The sequence below is a fragment of the Hippocampus comes genome, unplaced genomic scaffold (assembly GCF_001891065.2).
Source record: "Hippocampus comes isolate QL1 unplaced genomic scaffold, H_comes_QL1_v1.1 scaffold128, whole genome shotgun sequence".
Lineage (NCBI taxonomy): Eukaryota > Metazoa > Chordata > Actinopteri > Syngnathiformes > Syngnathidae > Hippocampus > Hippocampus comes.
In genome coordinates this window covers 871550-888272 of record NW_017805852.1, presented here as the reverse complement: position 1 = coordinate 888272, position 16723 = coordinate 871550, and the positions used below count along the sequence as shown (strand labels likewise).

The following is a 16723-nucleotide window of genomic DNA, read 5'->3' as shown; positions in this document are numbered from 1 at the left end:
CTGATTAAAACGATGACGTCTTTCGATGGGCAGCTTTTGTTTACTTGAGATGCGACCACGTGTTCGTGACGCAGCCTGGCATGCGCACTGACGCCCCCTGACGTCGGGCACGTGTCTGTCGTCGGCGACGAGCGCAGTCGAACGCGCCTTCGCCTTCTCTTCTCAGCCTTCGATTGGCTGTCATTTTATAGTCCCGCCCTATCGCGCCGCCGATTGGCCCGGTTGCTAATGTGCTTGTCGCCGATTGGACGCTATTTGTAGCCGCAGTCTGGTAGCTAGGCTACTGCTGCCATTAGGGTCCCTGACAGAAGTTGGGACTTTGTCGTTTTGGGGTCTCAGTTAGTCCACAAAACAACGTTTTCGGGTTCATTGAAGCACATAACGAACACATGAGTCTGTGACGTTTGCCAGATTCCAAGAAGGCAAAGAAACGTGTTTATATATACGTTTGAGACACAGTAAGCCACTGTCAACAAAGAGTGGCTAAAGTTAGCGCTTTTGAGTACGTAAACATCCACCGTATCAAACGTTCTATTTAGATTAGGTTAGGTTAAGGGTACTTCAAAGCGACTCGAAAACTATTCCATCTGGTATCGAATAAAAGTTGACGTTTTCGTATTACGAGTTGCTGATCAAAAATACCCCACGGCACTTAAAGGCAGCACAAGCATTAAGAAGAAAAGCGACTTTATTTGCACTTTTCCGCCAAGTTTTGCTTCGCAGCCTTTGCTTTATTTTAACTTCTCGACGCTTTCACGATGCACCGCGTTGCTGTTTCTCTGAATTATTGATCACCGGAGACCGGAGCAGACGCCAAGGGAGACCCGCGGACTGCGTGGCAGCTCATGACCGAGAGAGAGGTTCCCTCGTCCCGCCTGACAAACCGCCGCCGCCGTCCCGTGAGGTTCCACCGGACAACCGAGTATCGTCCCATCGTCAGACCGCCTTTCATGGACATTCAGTGAGCCTCGACAGACTGCTCCAGTCTGCATGGGACGGTGATCCTCCGCGCGGGCTCCCCGGGAGTCAACGAGTGTTTTCGAGGGTGAGTGACCTGCTTTGCAGGACATGCTTGCCGGTCCTTGAACGCCTCATTATGATTTCTGCTCGTTTTGGTTCATGATGTCCTCGCTGTTTAGGTTAATATCTCATGCATGATTTGGTTAGATGCGACAATTTTAAATGTGGTTGAGACTATAGACATGAATGGCTCACAAGGAGTCCATTTATTGTTGTTTTTGTCACATTTTCAAGAGATGCAGCCCGACGCTGTCTCTGCGGTGTTGTATTTTATGTGCAGCTCGCCCCTCTCGCCACTGCTGTTGTTTTTGTTGAAGTCAGCCAGCCAGCTGCATTTAAAAAAAATGTGCGCGTGTCAGTTCGTGTCAGTGACGTCATCGACACCGACCAACTGAGCTGAGCTGTTTTTCTTGTTTTGTTTTATTCGAATCGCTTCCGTAAAGGCAAAACCTCTTCAGCACGAGTCGTTTAATTAACTAAGCCTTTCTAAAATCAACCCATTGTGTGCGAGTGCGCGCGCACGCGCACAAATGTGACTTTAAACTGACCTCAGCCAGTTCTCCGCTCATGTGAGTGATTAAATGATAGCCTTTCCTGTATTTTAAGCAATGACGTTCATCTTTTCCTGTATTAATTTGTTTTGTGAATTAAATGACGAGCTGTTATTTTAAACGAAACAGCATGAGGTAGAAAAACGAACATTAATCGTGTTTTTTTACCCGTGAAATTCATATTCTCCTCTTGTATTTATTTACACATCCGGGTACCTGGATGCCATGCCCACTGCCTCCTCTCCAGTCCCCCATGGCGCGTTCAACTCACATGGGAAGTAATCCGACGAGTCGACACAATGACCTGGAATGCTCGAAAATCACTCTGCGTCTGGATTATGTGTATACAACCAAGAAAACATCTAAAACGTCGATTCTTCTTGCTCATTTTAGCAGGAAACAGGTTGTAGCTCATAGATGGACCTTTTTAGTCATAACATGCTCAATAACTAACTGAAAGCTCAAATCCCACTGAGAGTCAGCAAAACAACACAAACATATTTAGCAATTCCGCAAGATTGAATCAATTTGTATTTACCTTGTAAGTAACTGACCAGGACGAGCGACATTATTTTATTAAGATTAAATATCTTCACTTTTTCCTCCTCCGATAACTGATGGGCATACTGAAATGAATTACAGTTGTGACTATGTTATCAGCAAAGAAAGTTATATTCTTTTGATACATTATTTGATGTCTTTATTTCTCTCAAGTCCTATCAATCTTGTCTGTGGCACGAAAAACGAGGTTAATCTTACTAATAATAGCAATCAGGATAATCAGATTAAGAATAACATGCACGCCCATCATTTAAAAGTAGTTGTAAGTAAATAAATACCTGTACAACTAAATAACAGACAAAATGAGCCTCGTTTAATGTGAATGACGGTAATCTTAAATGTGGCAAAAAAAACGCATATGTGAAAAGCATTTGACAGTATAGTTTCCTATTTTTCCCAGGGGGTTTTGAAGGCAGCGCCGATCCTGATTGGCCAACGTGGCCATCATTCATCGTCGCTGCGCCCTCCCGCGTGGTTGACGTTTCGTGCCAAAGCTGGCAGGCCAGCGCGAGACGCAAACGAAAGACAACAAAAGCTCGTGTGGGAGCCCCCCACTAAATGCAAGCCGTCGGTGTTTTAACAATTCTCCTCTAACCCGACACACTTCCACACATGGACCGGAATCGAACACGATGACTTTTACGAGGAGATTGTGACGAAAACAAGGAGCTTGGTTTGCGTTCGTGTGTCTTTCCGTGCTCGAGCAGGCTGTCGTCCCACTCAACTAACATTCAGGTGCGTGACATCACATTATTATTATTTTTTTTTTGTCAATGATTTTTCGTGTAAGCATTTTTGTAAAACCCTTCCAAGAAATACAAGCCGTGCTGTCGTGGTGGGTTTAGGGGTCGGAGAATAAGTTGAGAAAAAGGACCACGCTGTTGCTCCGAGCTGAGTTGTCGTCGAAGAGTTGAATAAAAGAGCCCCTCAGCGCAAAATTTGGTCAAAAACACCCGAGTTTTGTTGTTAAAAGTCTTGCTTGGTGTCGAGGAGGCAGCGAGTCTTTTGTCTGCGCTTCCCATGTGAGTGTATTTCTTTGTTGTTACTTGATCTGCCCACTTCCTCTTTTTCCCCCCTCTCTCACCTGTGCTACCAAACAAAAGAAGCAAAAAAGGCCTTGAAAAAGACTGAGCATTTGTTTTTCTGTTTAAAACATTGGCGTTGTTGTTTGGTGGCCTACTAGATGTTAACATAATCTGACATTAATGTGTTTTCTTTGCACAATACGAGCAATTTAAGTGTGACAACATCATAAACTTTTAAAAACTCGACAATAAAGGTGGTGTGGGGTCGTGGTGGATTCAGGTGCCCGAACCATGCTCGGAAAAAGTCTCGTCTGTCGTGTTGTTGCAACTTTACCACTTCGCTTCCTCCTCTTCATTACCCTCAAACCGAATTAAAGGTCATTTTGACCAATGTATAATACCCTAACAGCAATATAACTACGCGACAATTTAAATAAACGATAATCAAAGGTGTCGTAAGGTAATGGTGGCTTTAGGTGCCCGAACGGTGCCGGAGCAAAAGGAACGTTTGACGCTTTGCCACTTTTGCAGCTTGCTTCCCCTTGTTATGAGTGTTTTTTGTCCATCACCTGTGCCACCAAACAAATTAATGTTGTGGTTTGTTGGCAAATTTGACGTCGACCTTGAAAACGTGACGAAAATGCGTCTCTTTTAGCACACTCCTATCGCGCTAACAAAACAATCAAATGTCCTTCGTGGTGGCTTCAGGTGCCATAACCGTGGTGGGGAAAGTGTGTGGACATTTTTTGTCACTTTCTGCAGCTCAGTTCCCTCTTTTCTTCTCGCTTACCATTGCAGAGTAAGGCGACAATTACTCTGTTTAAAATGTTGATTTTGTCGTTTAGTGTCTACTTGAAAGCTTTTTAAACATTTAGTTTGAGGAGAGCAAGGCACGTACGTGGTCAATTAAGTGAAAAAACAAAAAAAAAGAAGTTGAGGCTTCATGATAAAAAAAAAAGACTTCTGCAGTTCTGTCAACAAAAACGGCAGACGCATTTCAACACGTGCATCGTGTCGAATGAGCCGTCGACAATGTTCCGTGTATTTTTATTTGATTCGAGGAAAGTGCCACATTGTTGTTGCGAGTGGGATTGCGCATGCGCAGCAGCCTTTGTGATCACAGACGGTGAGCGGGAGTGCGGGAGGCTTAATTAAAGTGGGCTAATTAGATGAGACCAGAGCTGTCTGACACACATGCCCACTCAACGCGCACGCACAAAGACATTGATTGACCGCGCGTGTGTGCTGTGTGCGTGTGTGTGCTGTGTGCGTGTGTGTGTGCTGTGTGCGTGTGTGTGTGCGTGTGTGTTTGCGCGAGCGCGCGCGCGCGCCACATGTCTACTTCCTGTTCAGCTCTTTGTTTGCTGTCTGGCCTTTTCTCTCCTTTGCAACTCGCTGCAATTTCACAGTTAACGTGTGCGCTTCATGTGTTGTCATGTACAAAGACTTATCCAAAATGTACTTCATGCAAAAGAGCAGCAGTTAGGTTTTGTTCATTTGTTTGTCTCTCCACACGCTGGAAAAAGCCCCCACAAACTTAAATGTCAACTGAAAACTAAATCAAGAGACATGTACCACCGTCTCTTGTCTGTCAAAACATGTTTTCTCATGTACACAAAAGGAGAAAGGGGAGAAACAGCGCCCCCAGTGGGCGGTCGAGCGCCAGTCAACAAAAGGAAGTCTTAGTCCCGCCCCATCGAGTTTGATTGACAGTAGGGCAATGAAGGCCTCGCAGTGACTTTTTTTAGTGTGACGTCATGTTTTTCGACAGATTCCCATTCAGTAGAACATGTTGAAGTCCACTTTGGATCTTAAGACATTAATTTAGTATCTTCACGGTTTTTTATACTACGTATTGTATTGTAGTATATATTTGTATTTCTACTTGCTTACCTAATTAATGCAAGAATAAGACAAAAAAAACATTGGATGATTAAAAACAGATATGCGATGAGATATGTTTGGCATTACCCAAAGAAACGTTCTTGGACTCACAGAAGTTCTCTTTTGGCCCCGATAAATGACCATGGAACTAAATGAGGACAATAGTTCCCGCCGTCAGAACACACCCAAAGTTCTGAGTTTCACCTAACGTGCAGGGACTTTTAGTGTTTGGACCTTTCAAAAGCTCTATTACCCGAGCAGGGTCTGCCTGCGGTCTGAACACAAAGGGAGAAGTGTCAGGAAGCGGCAGTAAAACAGGCCAAAAACAGATTCCCTCTGCAACTAAATCTAAAGTGCAGTTTCCGTCTTCCAAGCACACAGCGGTGCTTTAACGGCTTCAGATACTCTTAGTTCTGGGTGCTTTTGTAGTGCCTGCAACCCGGTACACCCAAGCTTCGGTGCTGTGAAGGTGCCATTTAGATGCTCACGCGTGTTTTGCGATGTGGACAAAGCCCACAAAAGCGTCATCCACTCCTTGGTCTCCTCCCCCCCCGGGCAGGCGCTATTTCCTGGCACGGCGTCGGCGTGGAGCTGCCACGCGCCCGAGCCCACCGGCACCACGACGGCCCTGGCTTGCATCCTCCGGTGTCTCTTCTGCCAGCAAGTCCAGCGGAGCTGCAACCCGACCGGACCGGACGCCGGCGAGGAGCTACGGCCCTCGGACATGGTCAAGATGACCAAGTCCAAGACTTTCCAGGCCTACCTGCCCAGCTGCCATCGCACCTACAGCTGCATCCACTGCAGAGCGCACCTGGCCAACCACGACGAGCTCATCTCCAAGGTATCCCGGGGCCCCTTCCAACATGGGGGTTGAAGACCCGACAGGCTCGCCGGAGGGTTGGGAAGAAGGCTCGGGCTTTCCAACCCGCATTCGTCTTTGAAACGAGGGGCAGGGTTTGCGATTAGGGTTTGGAGCCAGGGTTGCGATTCCAATTTGGCCTCAGTCGATCTGTTTGGGCTTTGGAGCCTGGCCGAAGATTTGAAACAAGGTTTTTCCAATTGGGGTTTTGAGCCAGTGCTGTGGTCTCAAAATAATGTTACAAGACAGAGTTAGGGTTTCAAATTAGGGTTTCAAGCCCAAGTTACGGTTTTAAAAAAACGCTTCGTCCTTCAAAGTTGGTGTTTCAACCATGGGTTCGTGTCTCGGTAATTGGGGTTTTGTAGCCAGGGTCGGGGTTTCAAATTGGGGTTTTAAAACAGTGTTATGGTCTCGGATTAGGGTTTTAAAAGGGATTTAGGGCATGGAATTGGGCTTTCAAACAAGGATTAGTCCTTCAAAACAGGATTGTGAACCAGGGTTGAAGGTTTTAAATTAGCTTGAAAGTCTTAAGTGATATATTCTCAAGCAAGGATTAAAATTTTCAATTCCAGAGTAGGGATTTGAGGCAAGGTCAGGTCTTCAAATTGGAGTTTTCAGATAGGTTTAAAAGCAGTGTTTCAAAACTGGGTTATGCTGGTCAACAAGGGTTTTTTTCCCCCCTCCCCAAAAAATATGGTTTCTAGAGAGGTGTCCACTCGCCTGACTTGCGTGTGAGCATCGTTGGATGGCTCCGCACTCAGTGACGGTGTGGCCGTGAATGGTCGTTTGTCTCCAGATGTGCTGTGCGACTGACTTGCGACCGTTTTCAGGGTGTAGTCCATCCAAAGTCAGCTGGGACCTGCTCAATTCTGGATTCGGGTTTCAAGCGAGGATTGGTGTTGGCAACGACGGGATGTTTTCAAACCCCGGTCCGGGATACAAAGTCGGGCTCCAATGGATGAAGCCCGTGCGGGGATGCTGATGTCTTGTCGGGTGTGGGGAGGCGTTCAAGCGTGTTCAGTGTCAGCGTGTTTTTGTTTGTTTTTTTTTTTCCTCACACGTCAGCCCCGTCACAACAAATCACGTCACATGCTCGTGTCAAGCGGACCAACCGGGGAAACGGGCCCGGGCGGACCGACGAGTACGCGGGGCGGACATTAACGTCAACCTCTTTGTCTCTTTTTCAGTCATTTCAGGGCAGCCAAGGAAGAGCGTATCTCTTCAACTCCGTGTAAGTCTCACATGCGCGTCCATCGCCACCGAGTTTTTTGAAAAATCGCACCCCGAAGCCACTTTTTGCTTGGCAACATTCGCTGCGATTAGACCCCCCGCCTCCCCAAAAAAAAAATCTCAAGAAGCCATTGTTGGAAAGACTCGAGGTTGCCATTTTGGCTCCATTTAGGCTTCCGTCGCATGCACATTTCCAGGCATCTTCCAAGTAGAAGCCACGGGAACTACTTGAGCATTTCCTCAACATTTGGCCCCTGAATCCGGTTGCGGCCGATTGCATGCAAGTTGGTCATCATTTCTATCAGGGCGGCCATTTTGACTCAGCGTTGCCATGTTAGGCCACTGTGGCACATTTCCAGGTAGGCAGGGCGACAGCAGAAAGCATTTTCAAAAACTCAGCCACTATCGCCACTTCCAAATTGGTCACATGGAATTTGGTAGTCACGTTTATCCAGAGTTGACCCTCCAAAACGTCTCAAAAGCCATTGATGAAAAGATGGAGGGAGGCTGCCAGTGGGGCACTAAAGTTGCCATTTTAGGACAATGCCGGAGATTTCCAGGCGTCCTTCAAATAAGCTTCAGAACGTAAACTGAAACCATCGGTCATCGTTTCCATCATGGGTAGACCCACCAAAATGTCTCAAAAATCCCAGTTCAAAAATACACAAAAAGATGGCCATTGGGGCCATTCCAGACACTTTTTCAAGGTCCTTCAGGCTACCATTTTCATTCCAACTTAACCCCCAGGCCACTTTGGCTAAGCAACATAAAATTTGTTGATCCTGAAGAGACTCTCAGAAAAATCTTAAGAAGCCGTACTGGAAATGAACAGGAGTGGTGCAATTTTGGCTGGAGGCTCCCATTTTTGGTTTCCATTCGGTCATTTTTGGGAGTCCTTCAAAATCATGTCAAGTTTTGAAAAGCCACCATTGGGTGTCATGTTTTTTATCAGCAACCCCACAAAAAGTAGTCTCGACGAGACCTGAACTCGCCGCTTTTAGTGTTCGTTGCTGTGGCTTGAGTGACATTCCCTGTGGTGTTCTTCCCGTATGGCCGCGCAGGGTGAACGTGGGCTGCGGTCCGGCCGAGGAGCGGGTTCTCCTCACGGGTCTTCACGCCGTGGCCGACATCTACTGTGAAAACTGCAAAACGACCCTGGGCTGGAAATATGTGAGTTGTCACCCGAAGAATTGGACGCTTTGTGTTATTTCTGCAGCAGGAACATTTCTTTATTAATCGCCAATTGATTTATTTCCACATGACAACATAAGACAAAGATGATGACTTTGGAACTCCCCGTCCAAAACAAAAAAATAAATTGTCAGTTCGCTTCGCAAACGTTAGCATCCCTGTGCTCTGAAATTTATTGTAAATCAAGAAACCTTGCTCGCGTAAAGCTAATGCTAGCATTCATGTATATTTTAAAATCCTTGTAAAACAAAATTAACTATATTGGCTCCGCTAACGTTTGCATTTGTGTGTTTTAAATGCCTTGTAAAACAAGAAAAACTTGTTAAGAGTGGCTAAGCTAAGCGAATGTGTTTCAGGAGCACGCCTTTGAGAGCAGTCAGAAGTACAAAGAGGGAAAGTTCATCATCGAGCTGGCTCACATGATCAAAGACAACGGATGGGAGTGACTCTCGCGCTCTTGGACGCTCGCTAGTTAAACTGCAACCACAAACTTGCACGCCCTGGACCCAGAGATGCCCCCAACCAACCTGCCCCTTTTCATGGTCTTGTGACATCGCACCGCGGGAGGCAAACCTACTTTAAAGCCACCCAACGCGTCATCGTGATCACCGCTCGCCGGACAATGAAGGACCACTTTTACCTTAGCCGCTAGGCTTTTAGCATCCAATTGCAGTTTTGTTTTTGATTTTCACGTGACACGTTGTTGGCGTCGACACGGTTTTGAAGAAAAATATGTAGCAGTGGCAAAGGAGCGAGCATCTCAGCGAGCCGGCAAGCTACCAATCGAGTCAGTCGGCGAGCTAACAAGTTACTGAGCTAGAAAGTTGGTGAGCTAGCGCGCTAATGTTCAGATTTTATTTGCATTATTTGCCCCATTTTAGTTTCCTCTTTGGTGTTTTCTTTCCCAAGTTTCAGATTATGTTACAAAAAAAAGCGTCAAAGCAGTATTTATACATCATAAATATATGAGATTATGAATATTTAAATATGAATTTATATATATATATATATATGACAAAAGTAGTTTTCGGTCAATTTGAGAGTGGCTGGGCCCATTTGATCAACTGATTGCAGTTCCATAGAAAGAGGAGTTATTTAGCGTGTAGATATTATCCATACAAGTACATTATACATTTATCAAAATATTTATATTACACACACACAGTCAATGTCTTTAGCCGTCGTGCACACCCCTGTATTTGCAAATGTGTGTGTATTTTGCACTTTGCCGAGGCTTCTGCTTCACGTCAGCTTGGAGGTCGATGTAACATTGAAGACATTTTCTCGTTTTGTTTGATTGACTGTAGATGTTTTCATTGTACACCTTTGGTGGTTGGCGTTGACGTTTTCTCGTTTAGTATTTTTATATAATATTATTTTTATTATTTTTGTGACGGACAGCTCATCATTTTCTAACAGTTTTTTTTTTTTAATTCCATAACTTCCACATTACATTTTCTTATGATAGTTATGAAATATTCTTTTTTTTTTTTTTTTAACTTGGATCATGAAACACAGTTCAGGTATTGTTGCTGACTTGTGACATTTTCATATTTTACATATGTGGCGATGAGCATTGCAACGTTTTTTCTGGGATGTCTTGATTGACAGTTTTCAACTGCTTTCGGGGTTTCTTATGCGATGATTGACGGCTCTGACATTTGCTTTTATGACTGCTCTGATCGATAGGTTATTTTAGGTTGTTACTGGTGTGATGACAATCACAGTTACATTTTCCCGTTTATGTTGATCATTGCTAGTTGCATCATTTTTTTTTCTCGTCTATGACGACGGTAGTTAGATTTTTGTTTGATTTTCAATTGTGGCTGATAATTTTTTTTTTTTTTTTTTAAGGTGATGGACAGTTCTAACTTGGACAGTCTGACTTTCTCATTTGATAGACATCTCTTGACACAGTCCTCCATTTTTAAGTTTTATTTTTGGGATGATGGAGATTTCTTTTCTGTTTTATGATGGCCAGTTATGACATAATTTCACGTTTACTGTAATGTCAAACTGTCCCGCTTTTCACGTTGTGACACCAACCTTTTTTCTGATTGTACTTGTGTAATGGATGTTTGTGACGGTTTTTCGTTTGACTTGTGTGATGAGGGACAGGACAGTTCCCGCATCGTCTTCCCGTGCTTACGGACGGCTTTCAGTGCACTTTACAATCTTGAAGTTTTGGCCTCCAAGCTGCAACCAACCACACGCCTTTGCAAAAGAAAAAAAACAAAAAACAACCCCCCACCACCACCACCACCACCTCATTGTGTTATGCAGCGCATAACTCTGCCCCCCAGTGAGTCAAAAGGAAAAAGAAAGACGCTACATCCACTTGCGCATGTTTGGCGAGCTGAGAGAAAAGTGATTGATAACTTTGCCGGCGAAGGTCAGTCCAATTCCGCCTCTTATTTTCCTCAAAGATTACCTATAGCATTAGCAACTCTACTTGAATGACAAAACGCAGAAAAATGATCTCCTTTTATTTTGTACATAAAGTGACATCATATTTAAGCTTTTTATATATCTGTTTCTGCCGGCTTTTTTCTGTTCTTGCCCCAACTTGAAGCACTTTGGTGTATGTGTGTGCGTACGTGGGCCACTTTTGTTTGCTTAGCCTGTTAGCTTAGCTTGTTTATTTAGTGCTGTGTTTGGACATCAAGGGTGAGCTGGAATCTCCCGCCATTATCTCACCCTCACCAGCCATTTTGGAGGTCCTTAAGTTTGCTTTTTTTTTTTTTTTTTTTTTTAAGCCGCACAATTGATTGTATTTCCTATTATTTATTAGCATCTTGCTGGCCTTAATGGTTTTGTTCCCAAATCAGGGCTGCTAGCTAAATCATCTAAAAAAAAAAAAAAAAAAAAAAGGCTTTCTCTACAGAAGCGTTTGTTTTGTACACCCTGGCATCCCTACCTGACAGGTCGCTTTCCACACTGTCAAGGACTCGTTCAAGTTCTCTGGTAGAGTCGGGAACTGTCTTTTACATCCGTGACTGGAGATTTTCATGTTGTGGTCACTTCAATGACGACGTTCCCACTGAGATGCGGCTGACCAATGGGTCAAAACGGTGCATTCAAGTGTAACATATGGAAATGTCACCTTCCCGCTAAAAAGCTTCACGGCCTGGAGAACCTTTACTATTATTATTTATTCGTTGTGTTTTTTTTGTAGCAGCTTTCCCAATAGTCAACGGTGCATTCAAGTGCTCATGTAAAGTTGGGAGTTATCTCATGACTTGGATGTTTACCCTCGCGACTGATATCCATCCCCCTAAGAAGCTTCAGTGACAAGCAAAGTGTTTAACTCGCCGTGGCGTCTTCCCCCAAACACTCCACAGTGCGTTCAAGCTGCTACGTAAAGTTGGAAACTTCAGCTACTTCGGATGTTTACACCTGCGACTAGCTGGACAGGAGAAGCGTTTGTTTTGTAGCTGCTCAAGAGAAGTGTTTGTTTTCAATCACCTGGCAGTCCCACTGAGCTGCGGTTTTCCAAACAGTTGCAGATGTGTTCTTGTGCTCACTTAAACCGTTGTGTTTGAGTGCTTGGTGTTAAAACTCGGTAAACTATTAAAAAATTGTGAATTGAGTTCGAACTATATTCATTCCCCAAAAAGCTTCAGTCACAATACCAACAGTGTGTTGGAGTATATGCCAAAACTTAATTTGTGATCGTTTTGTTTGTTTTTGGCCCAACAACAACAATGCATTTGTTTGGTTCATACCCCTCAACAAGCTGCAGCTTTCCGATCACTCGACGGTGTGTTCGGGTCTTCATGTAAATTTGAACATCACATGACCTTGATGTTTCCCCTCGTGACGGGCGACCCGGACAAGAGAAGCGTTTGTTTCACTCAGCCCGGCGTCTCCCTTGCCCACGCCACCTGAGCGGCAGCTTGCCAACCTGCAAGGACTCTCATGAAGCTGGGAATTATGAATTTTATGTGTTGAATCTTCTCGGAATACCCGCCTAAAAAAGTTGAAAGGATGAAAATAGCGCCGACACAAAACAGCTTTCCAAATCACCCACAATGTGTTGGGTGAGTTCTTGTGTGAAGGATCAAATGTCTCTTGGTTCAAACTCGAATTATCCCTGGGAGGGGGGAAAAAAAATCTTGGATGGAAGGAGCATTGTTATTTCCCCCCCTGCCAGTGACTGTCCCATACGTTCAAGCGTCGGCGCTGTTTTCTTCTCATGGGTGGATCGTTTGCACCCTGTCGTCTCCGCCGAGTACTCAACAATTTGTTCTTGTATCGGCTTAGAAGTCGCCAACTGTTACGAGCAGCTTGTCCGGATTTTACATTACGGGTGAAGCAAAAGACTGACTTGACTTTGTCTTGCTTCAAAGGACCTCCATCTTGGTGGACACCATCGCGTAACAAAAAAACAAACAAACAAACAAAAAAACGTTTCCATGTCGGCTGTCACGGCATACCGGCGAGCGCCGTTGGCGTGTCGTCGAATTGTTACGAGCGGCATGTTGTCTTTCTCACCGGCACTCGTGCTGGTTCTTTTCTTGGCTGTGCCTGTTTTCTTGCGTTTGTTCTTGCGATTGTTCTGATGCTGCTTTTGATTTGCTTTGCATTCTGCCTCAGTAGACTGATGATGTCACGCGTCGTCTCTTTTCACTCGTGTAAACCATCTGATACCACAATAAATTTTCAATGCTACTCACTGGCCCACTTCAAGAATTTTTCTCATCAAGTTGAAGAATATGAAGCTTTCGAAACACACACACACACACACACACACACACACACACACACACACACACACACACACACACACGAGTCTTCCATCATTAAATCAGTGATGTCAGGTATCTTGATACATGTTCCTCCGTTGAGTGATGCTGTCACCATGACGACAGGATTACCCTCATCTGGTCCTCTCAACCGCCTGAGCTGCGCCCCCCCCCCTTTCACCGCTGTGACGTCAGCAGTGGGAGGGGTTAGCCCTCACGGCCGACGAGGTGAGTCACAGCTGTTGGCTTGCAGTCGGCTGGGGCTGGAGTGTGGCGGGTATGGGCATGATTAATTTGCTTACTTGTTAAACAGTTTTATTTAGAATATGTTTTATTTAGATACTTTTTGTCTTCTACTTTCTCCCTTTCATAATTTTGCTGCTGTAAATTGGGAATTTCCCCATTGTGAGACAAATAATGGTTTTCTTAAAGAGCAAATGAGTGTTTGCGCCAGCAAACCACAAAAGAGACTTTCATGACTTGCAGACAGACGTCACGTTTGATGTGTTGCTTTTGATTGCGGTTTCACAATGGTCGCAGAGATGCCGCATGACGCTTTCATGTTTTGAAAGCAACAAACGACAGCCAGCTGTTATTACATGGACACCGAATTTGTTTTGCTTTTAAGTAACATTTCAATGACAATAGGAGTTCACACCTGATGAATATTCTCAATTTCATCACGTCTATTGTGATGTAAAAAAAAAAAAAAAAAAAAGTCAGTTTCATCTTGAGAGTCCAGCTGACGGCCTTTTTTCATGTTATTTATTGACATTACCGTTAGGATTGTATAAAATAAAGCACAGATTGGACGTACAAATAAAAGTGTATTTATTATTTGATGACAAAGAGAAAACTGCAAAGATACCAAAACAATCCAATTGCGGTTGCGCCGGTGACGAGTTTGCTGCTACCAGGAGCTGAAGTCTCCAAAGGTGCTCTTTCCTTTGGGCTTCTTGGGGGCGGCGGCGCCGCTTGTCGAAGGTCCCCTTTCTTCTTCTGTGGTGGGACGTTTCCTGGAGGACGACAAGACTCATGTCACACTTGCTTTTATTTTGAACAGGATGCTCTGGTCGAATTCAAATTTCAGATGAACCCGCGTGTGTGCGCGCTTGGGTTGTGCCTTACGGGGGCTACGGTTTGCATAAGGGTTTACTTTCGACTGTTGGGCTTTGTGTACAGCTTGTAACGTTACGCAAATAAGGGAGAAAGTTATGCAAATCAGCCAGAGCCTTATTGTTTTATGCATTAAGGCACATAAAGGGTTATTTTACTCATTCGATACTTTTTAATGATTGAGTAACAGTATTTTTATTTTGCTGAATTTCGGAATCGGCATCGGCCTCAAACAATCCAGATCAGTCGGGGGGGGGCCTCGTCATGATGCGATAGTGGGACACCGGCGGGTCGCTCGGCCCGCTGCCGCCACGCTCGCCGGCGCGCTTACACGGCGGTGGGGTTGATGTATTTGCCAATGCCTTGCTTGAAGGGCTTTGGAGCCTGTGCTTCCTTGGCTTTCCTCAGGGTGGCGCTGGCCTGCTGCTGCTGCTCCTCTTCCTCCTTCTTCTTCTGCCGCTCCTTCTCACGCTCGGCCGCGATCTGAAACGCAAATCCCAAACAAAATCCGGCTCCATCCCCCAAAGGCTGCCGGGATCCCGCCCAAACAAACGCGGGCAAACCTCGGCGTCGGCTTCTTCGTACGGGTCCACGAACACGGTCGCGCTTATGATCTTGATCTCAGACTGTTGGAGAGAAAAAAAAACACCCCTAAATGATCTTATGTATGAAAACACATAAGTATGTACACTCACATTTGTAATAAAATTAATTAAAAGTGGAAAATGCATCCATTTTGCCTTCCTCCACCATTTGCGTAATCTTTTTGTTGTCTAATGAGAACCGTTGCTGTGTTGCATAAACTACAACAACCTTTTAGTTTCATGCTTCTACTAAAATTGTTTTTGTTGGCCGAGTTTTCAAAAATGTGCTGCTTACCTTTGGTTTGTCTGTTTTGGTGTCACTCTCCACATTCTCCATGGCTGTCAGCGTCTCAAAGCCACCAACAACCCTGTTGGATAAGAAAATGTGGAACGAACTTTTCAAATGGCTGCCGTGAACCAAAATTCATTCAGAAAATAGGGGGGGGAGGGGGGGGGGCTGAGAGCCAACAAGTCGGTCCTTAAAAATGACGCCTAAAATGAGGCCATTTAAAATTTGGCAAGCTATACAGCGATGAGGCGCGGACACTGTTGACTTTCGTTGACAGTCCCTCAGCCAATCAGGATGCAGAACATATCGCAGTGTAAAAACAACAACAACAACAAAAAAACTGCACGAAAAAAACAAAAATTGTGAAAGATGAACCGTGTTGTCGCCGGGGATGACTCTAGACGGGCTTTTACCTTCCAAACACCGTGTGTTTCCTGTCTAGGTAGGCGCAGGAGCGGAATGTGATGAAGCTGATGGAAAACAAAACAGATGTTGGATTAATTGGACACATCGATAGATCTTTCGAGAAAATGTGAAAACCATTTAAAAAAAACAACAACAATTGGAGTCCAGTAACGTCTTACAACTGGGATTTGTTGGTGTTTGGACCCGAGTTAGCCATGCTGAGAATCCCCCGGCCCGTGTGGGACAAGTTGGGTCGGAACTCGTCCTTGAAAGGCTTTCCCCAGAAGGATTCTCCACCTGCGACGACGACGACGGAAACTTGAAAGTGCACCAGATACGACACGGCAATACACCCGCGATGTCGTTTTGCCTGCTCACACACACTTGGATGTATAGCTAGCCGTCAGCGGCTAACAAGACGGGTGACATTTGTACATAATTGATCAGCGGGGCTGACATTCACCTCCGCGTGTCAGGAAGGAGAAAAACAACCTCGGCGGGAGATCCTTTTCTCCAATGAGTGTTCAACATCAATTTTGCCCTCGTGGCGCCTCGTGTTACGATAACGTCTCGCTTGAAGTCGAGACGGTTTTTCCCAAGTGAAGCGGGCCGGCCAAGTTCTTGCACGGCCACCAATAGTGTCGTCAGTGCGGTACTTTTCACGCTAACCTTTTTACCCCAGAACGTTTTGCAGGAACTTTCTTCCCCAACTGTGTTTCCTGCATACTTATTTGTGGCCAAAAAAGCGTCTGGAAACAAATTGTGTCTGACTTAAGAGGTTCTCCGGAATTTGAATTGACACAAACTGCCAAGGAAAGAGCGAAAATGAGCCCCTAGCCCCTCAGCCAAATGATGATGTTAGAAATGATGAAAAGAAAAAAAAAAAAAAGACTAAAGTTGCAGCGGAGGCGTTTTACAGTTCAAGCTGCTAGCGGCTACGTGTTGCGCATCTGGCAACAATTAACGATGACATTTTTTTTTTTTTTTTTTGCGGATGTGTGGAAGTTGTTTCCAGGGGACGTGGAGAATGTCAGCCACTGCTCTGGAAATCCGCACCTTCATAAATCTCTCACAGTGCCAGCGTTGATGTGAGGACAGACAGACTTTGTGCAACTGGCCGCCCTTTCAGCTTGGCGGCTTAAAAAAAAAAAAAAGCACCACCACACCCTGCATGCTGGGCTCCCTCTTCTCCCTCTCTCCATCCCTTTGCGTCACGCGTGTTGAGTGCCTCTCTTTTCCGGACTAAATTTAGACGCGGCCTCC

The 16723-nt window shown here is 45.1% G+C and overlaps 2 protein-coding genes across 4 annotated transcripts in view; one reads left to right on the top strand and one right to left on the bottom strand.

Annotated features, from left to right (window-relative positions):
• The first annotated feature begins 335 nt into the window (after positions 1-335).
• Positions 336-9045, top strand: ypel1 (yippee-like 1). Of its 2 annotated transcripts, XM_019888495.1 has the most exons (6): positions 336-1045; positions 2533-2867; positions 5601-5882; positions 7088-7131; positions 8192-8300; positions 8678-9045. In XM_019888495.1, the coding sequence occupies exons 3-6, from the start codon at positions 5766-5768 to the stop codon at positions 8765-8767; spliced, it is 360 nt and encodes a 119-aa protein (XP_019744054.1). In that variant the 5' UTR covers positions 336-1045; positions 2533-2867; positions 5601-5765; the 3' UTR covers positions 8768-9045. The 2 variants fall into 2 exon arrangements, with proteins under 2 accessions (XP_019744054.1, XP_019744055.1); XM_019888496.1 differs by lacking the exon at positions 2533-2867.
• Positions 9046-13880: 4835 nt separating this feature from the next.
• Positions 13881-16723, bottom strand: part of ppil2 (peptidylprolyl isomerase (cyclophilin)-like 2) — a 10480-nt gene continuing 7637 nt past the window's right edge. For both annotated transcript variants that reach the window (XM_019888493.1, XM_019888494.1), the window contains exons 15-20: positions 15640-15757; positions 15469-15525; positions 15062-15134; positions 14746-14808; positions 14514-14665; positions 13881-14082 (exon numbers count right to left, since the gene is read on the bottom strand). In XM_019888493.1, the coding sequence (XP_019744052.1) occupies positions 13977-14082; positions 14514-14665; positions 14746-14808; positions 15062-15134; positions 15469-15525; positions 15640-15757 (569 nt within the window). In that variant the 3' untranslated portion in view covers positions 13881-13976. The remainder of the gene's footprint in view (positions 14083-14513; positions 14666-14745; positions 14809-15061; positions 15135-15468; positions 15526-15639; positions 15758-16723) is intronic.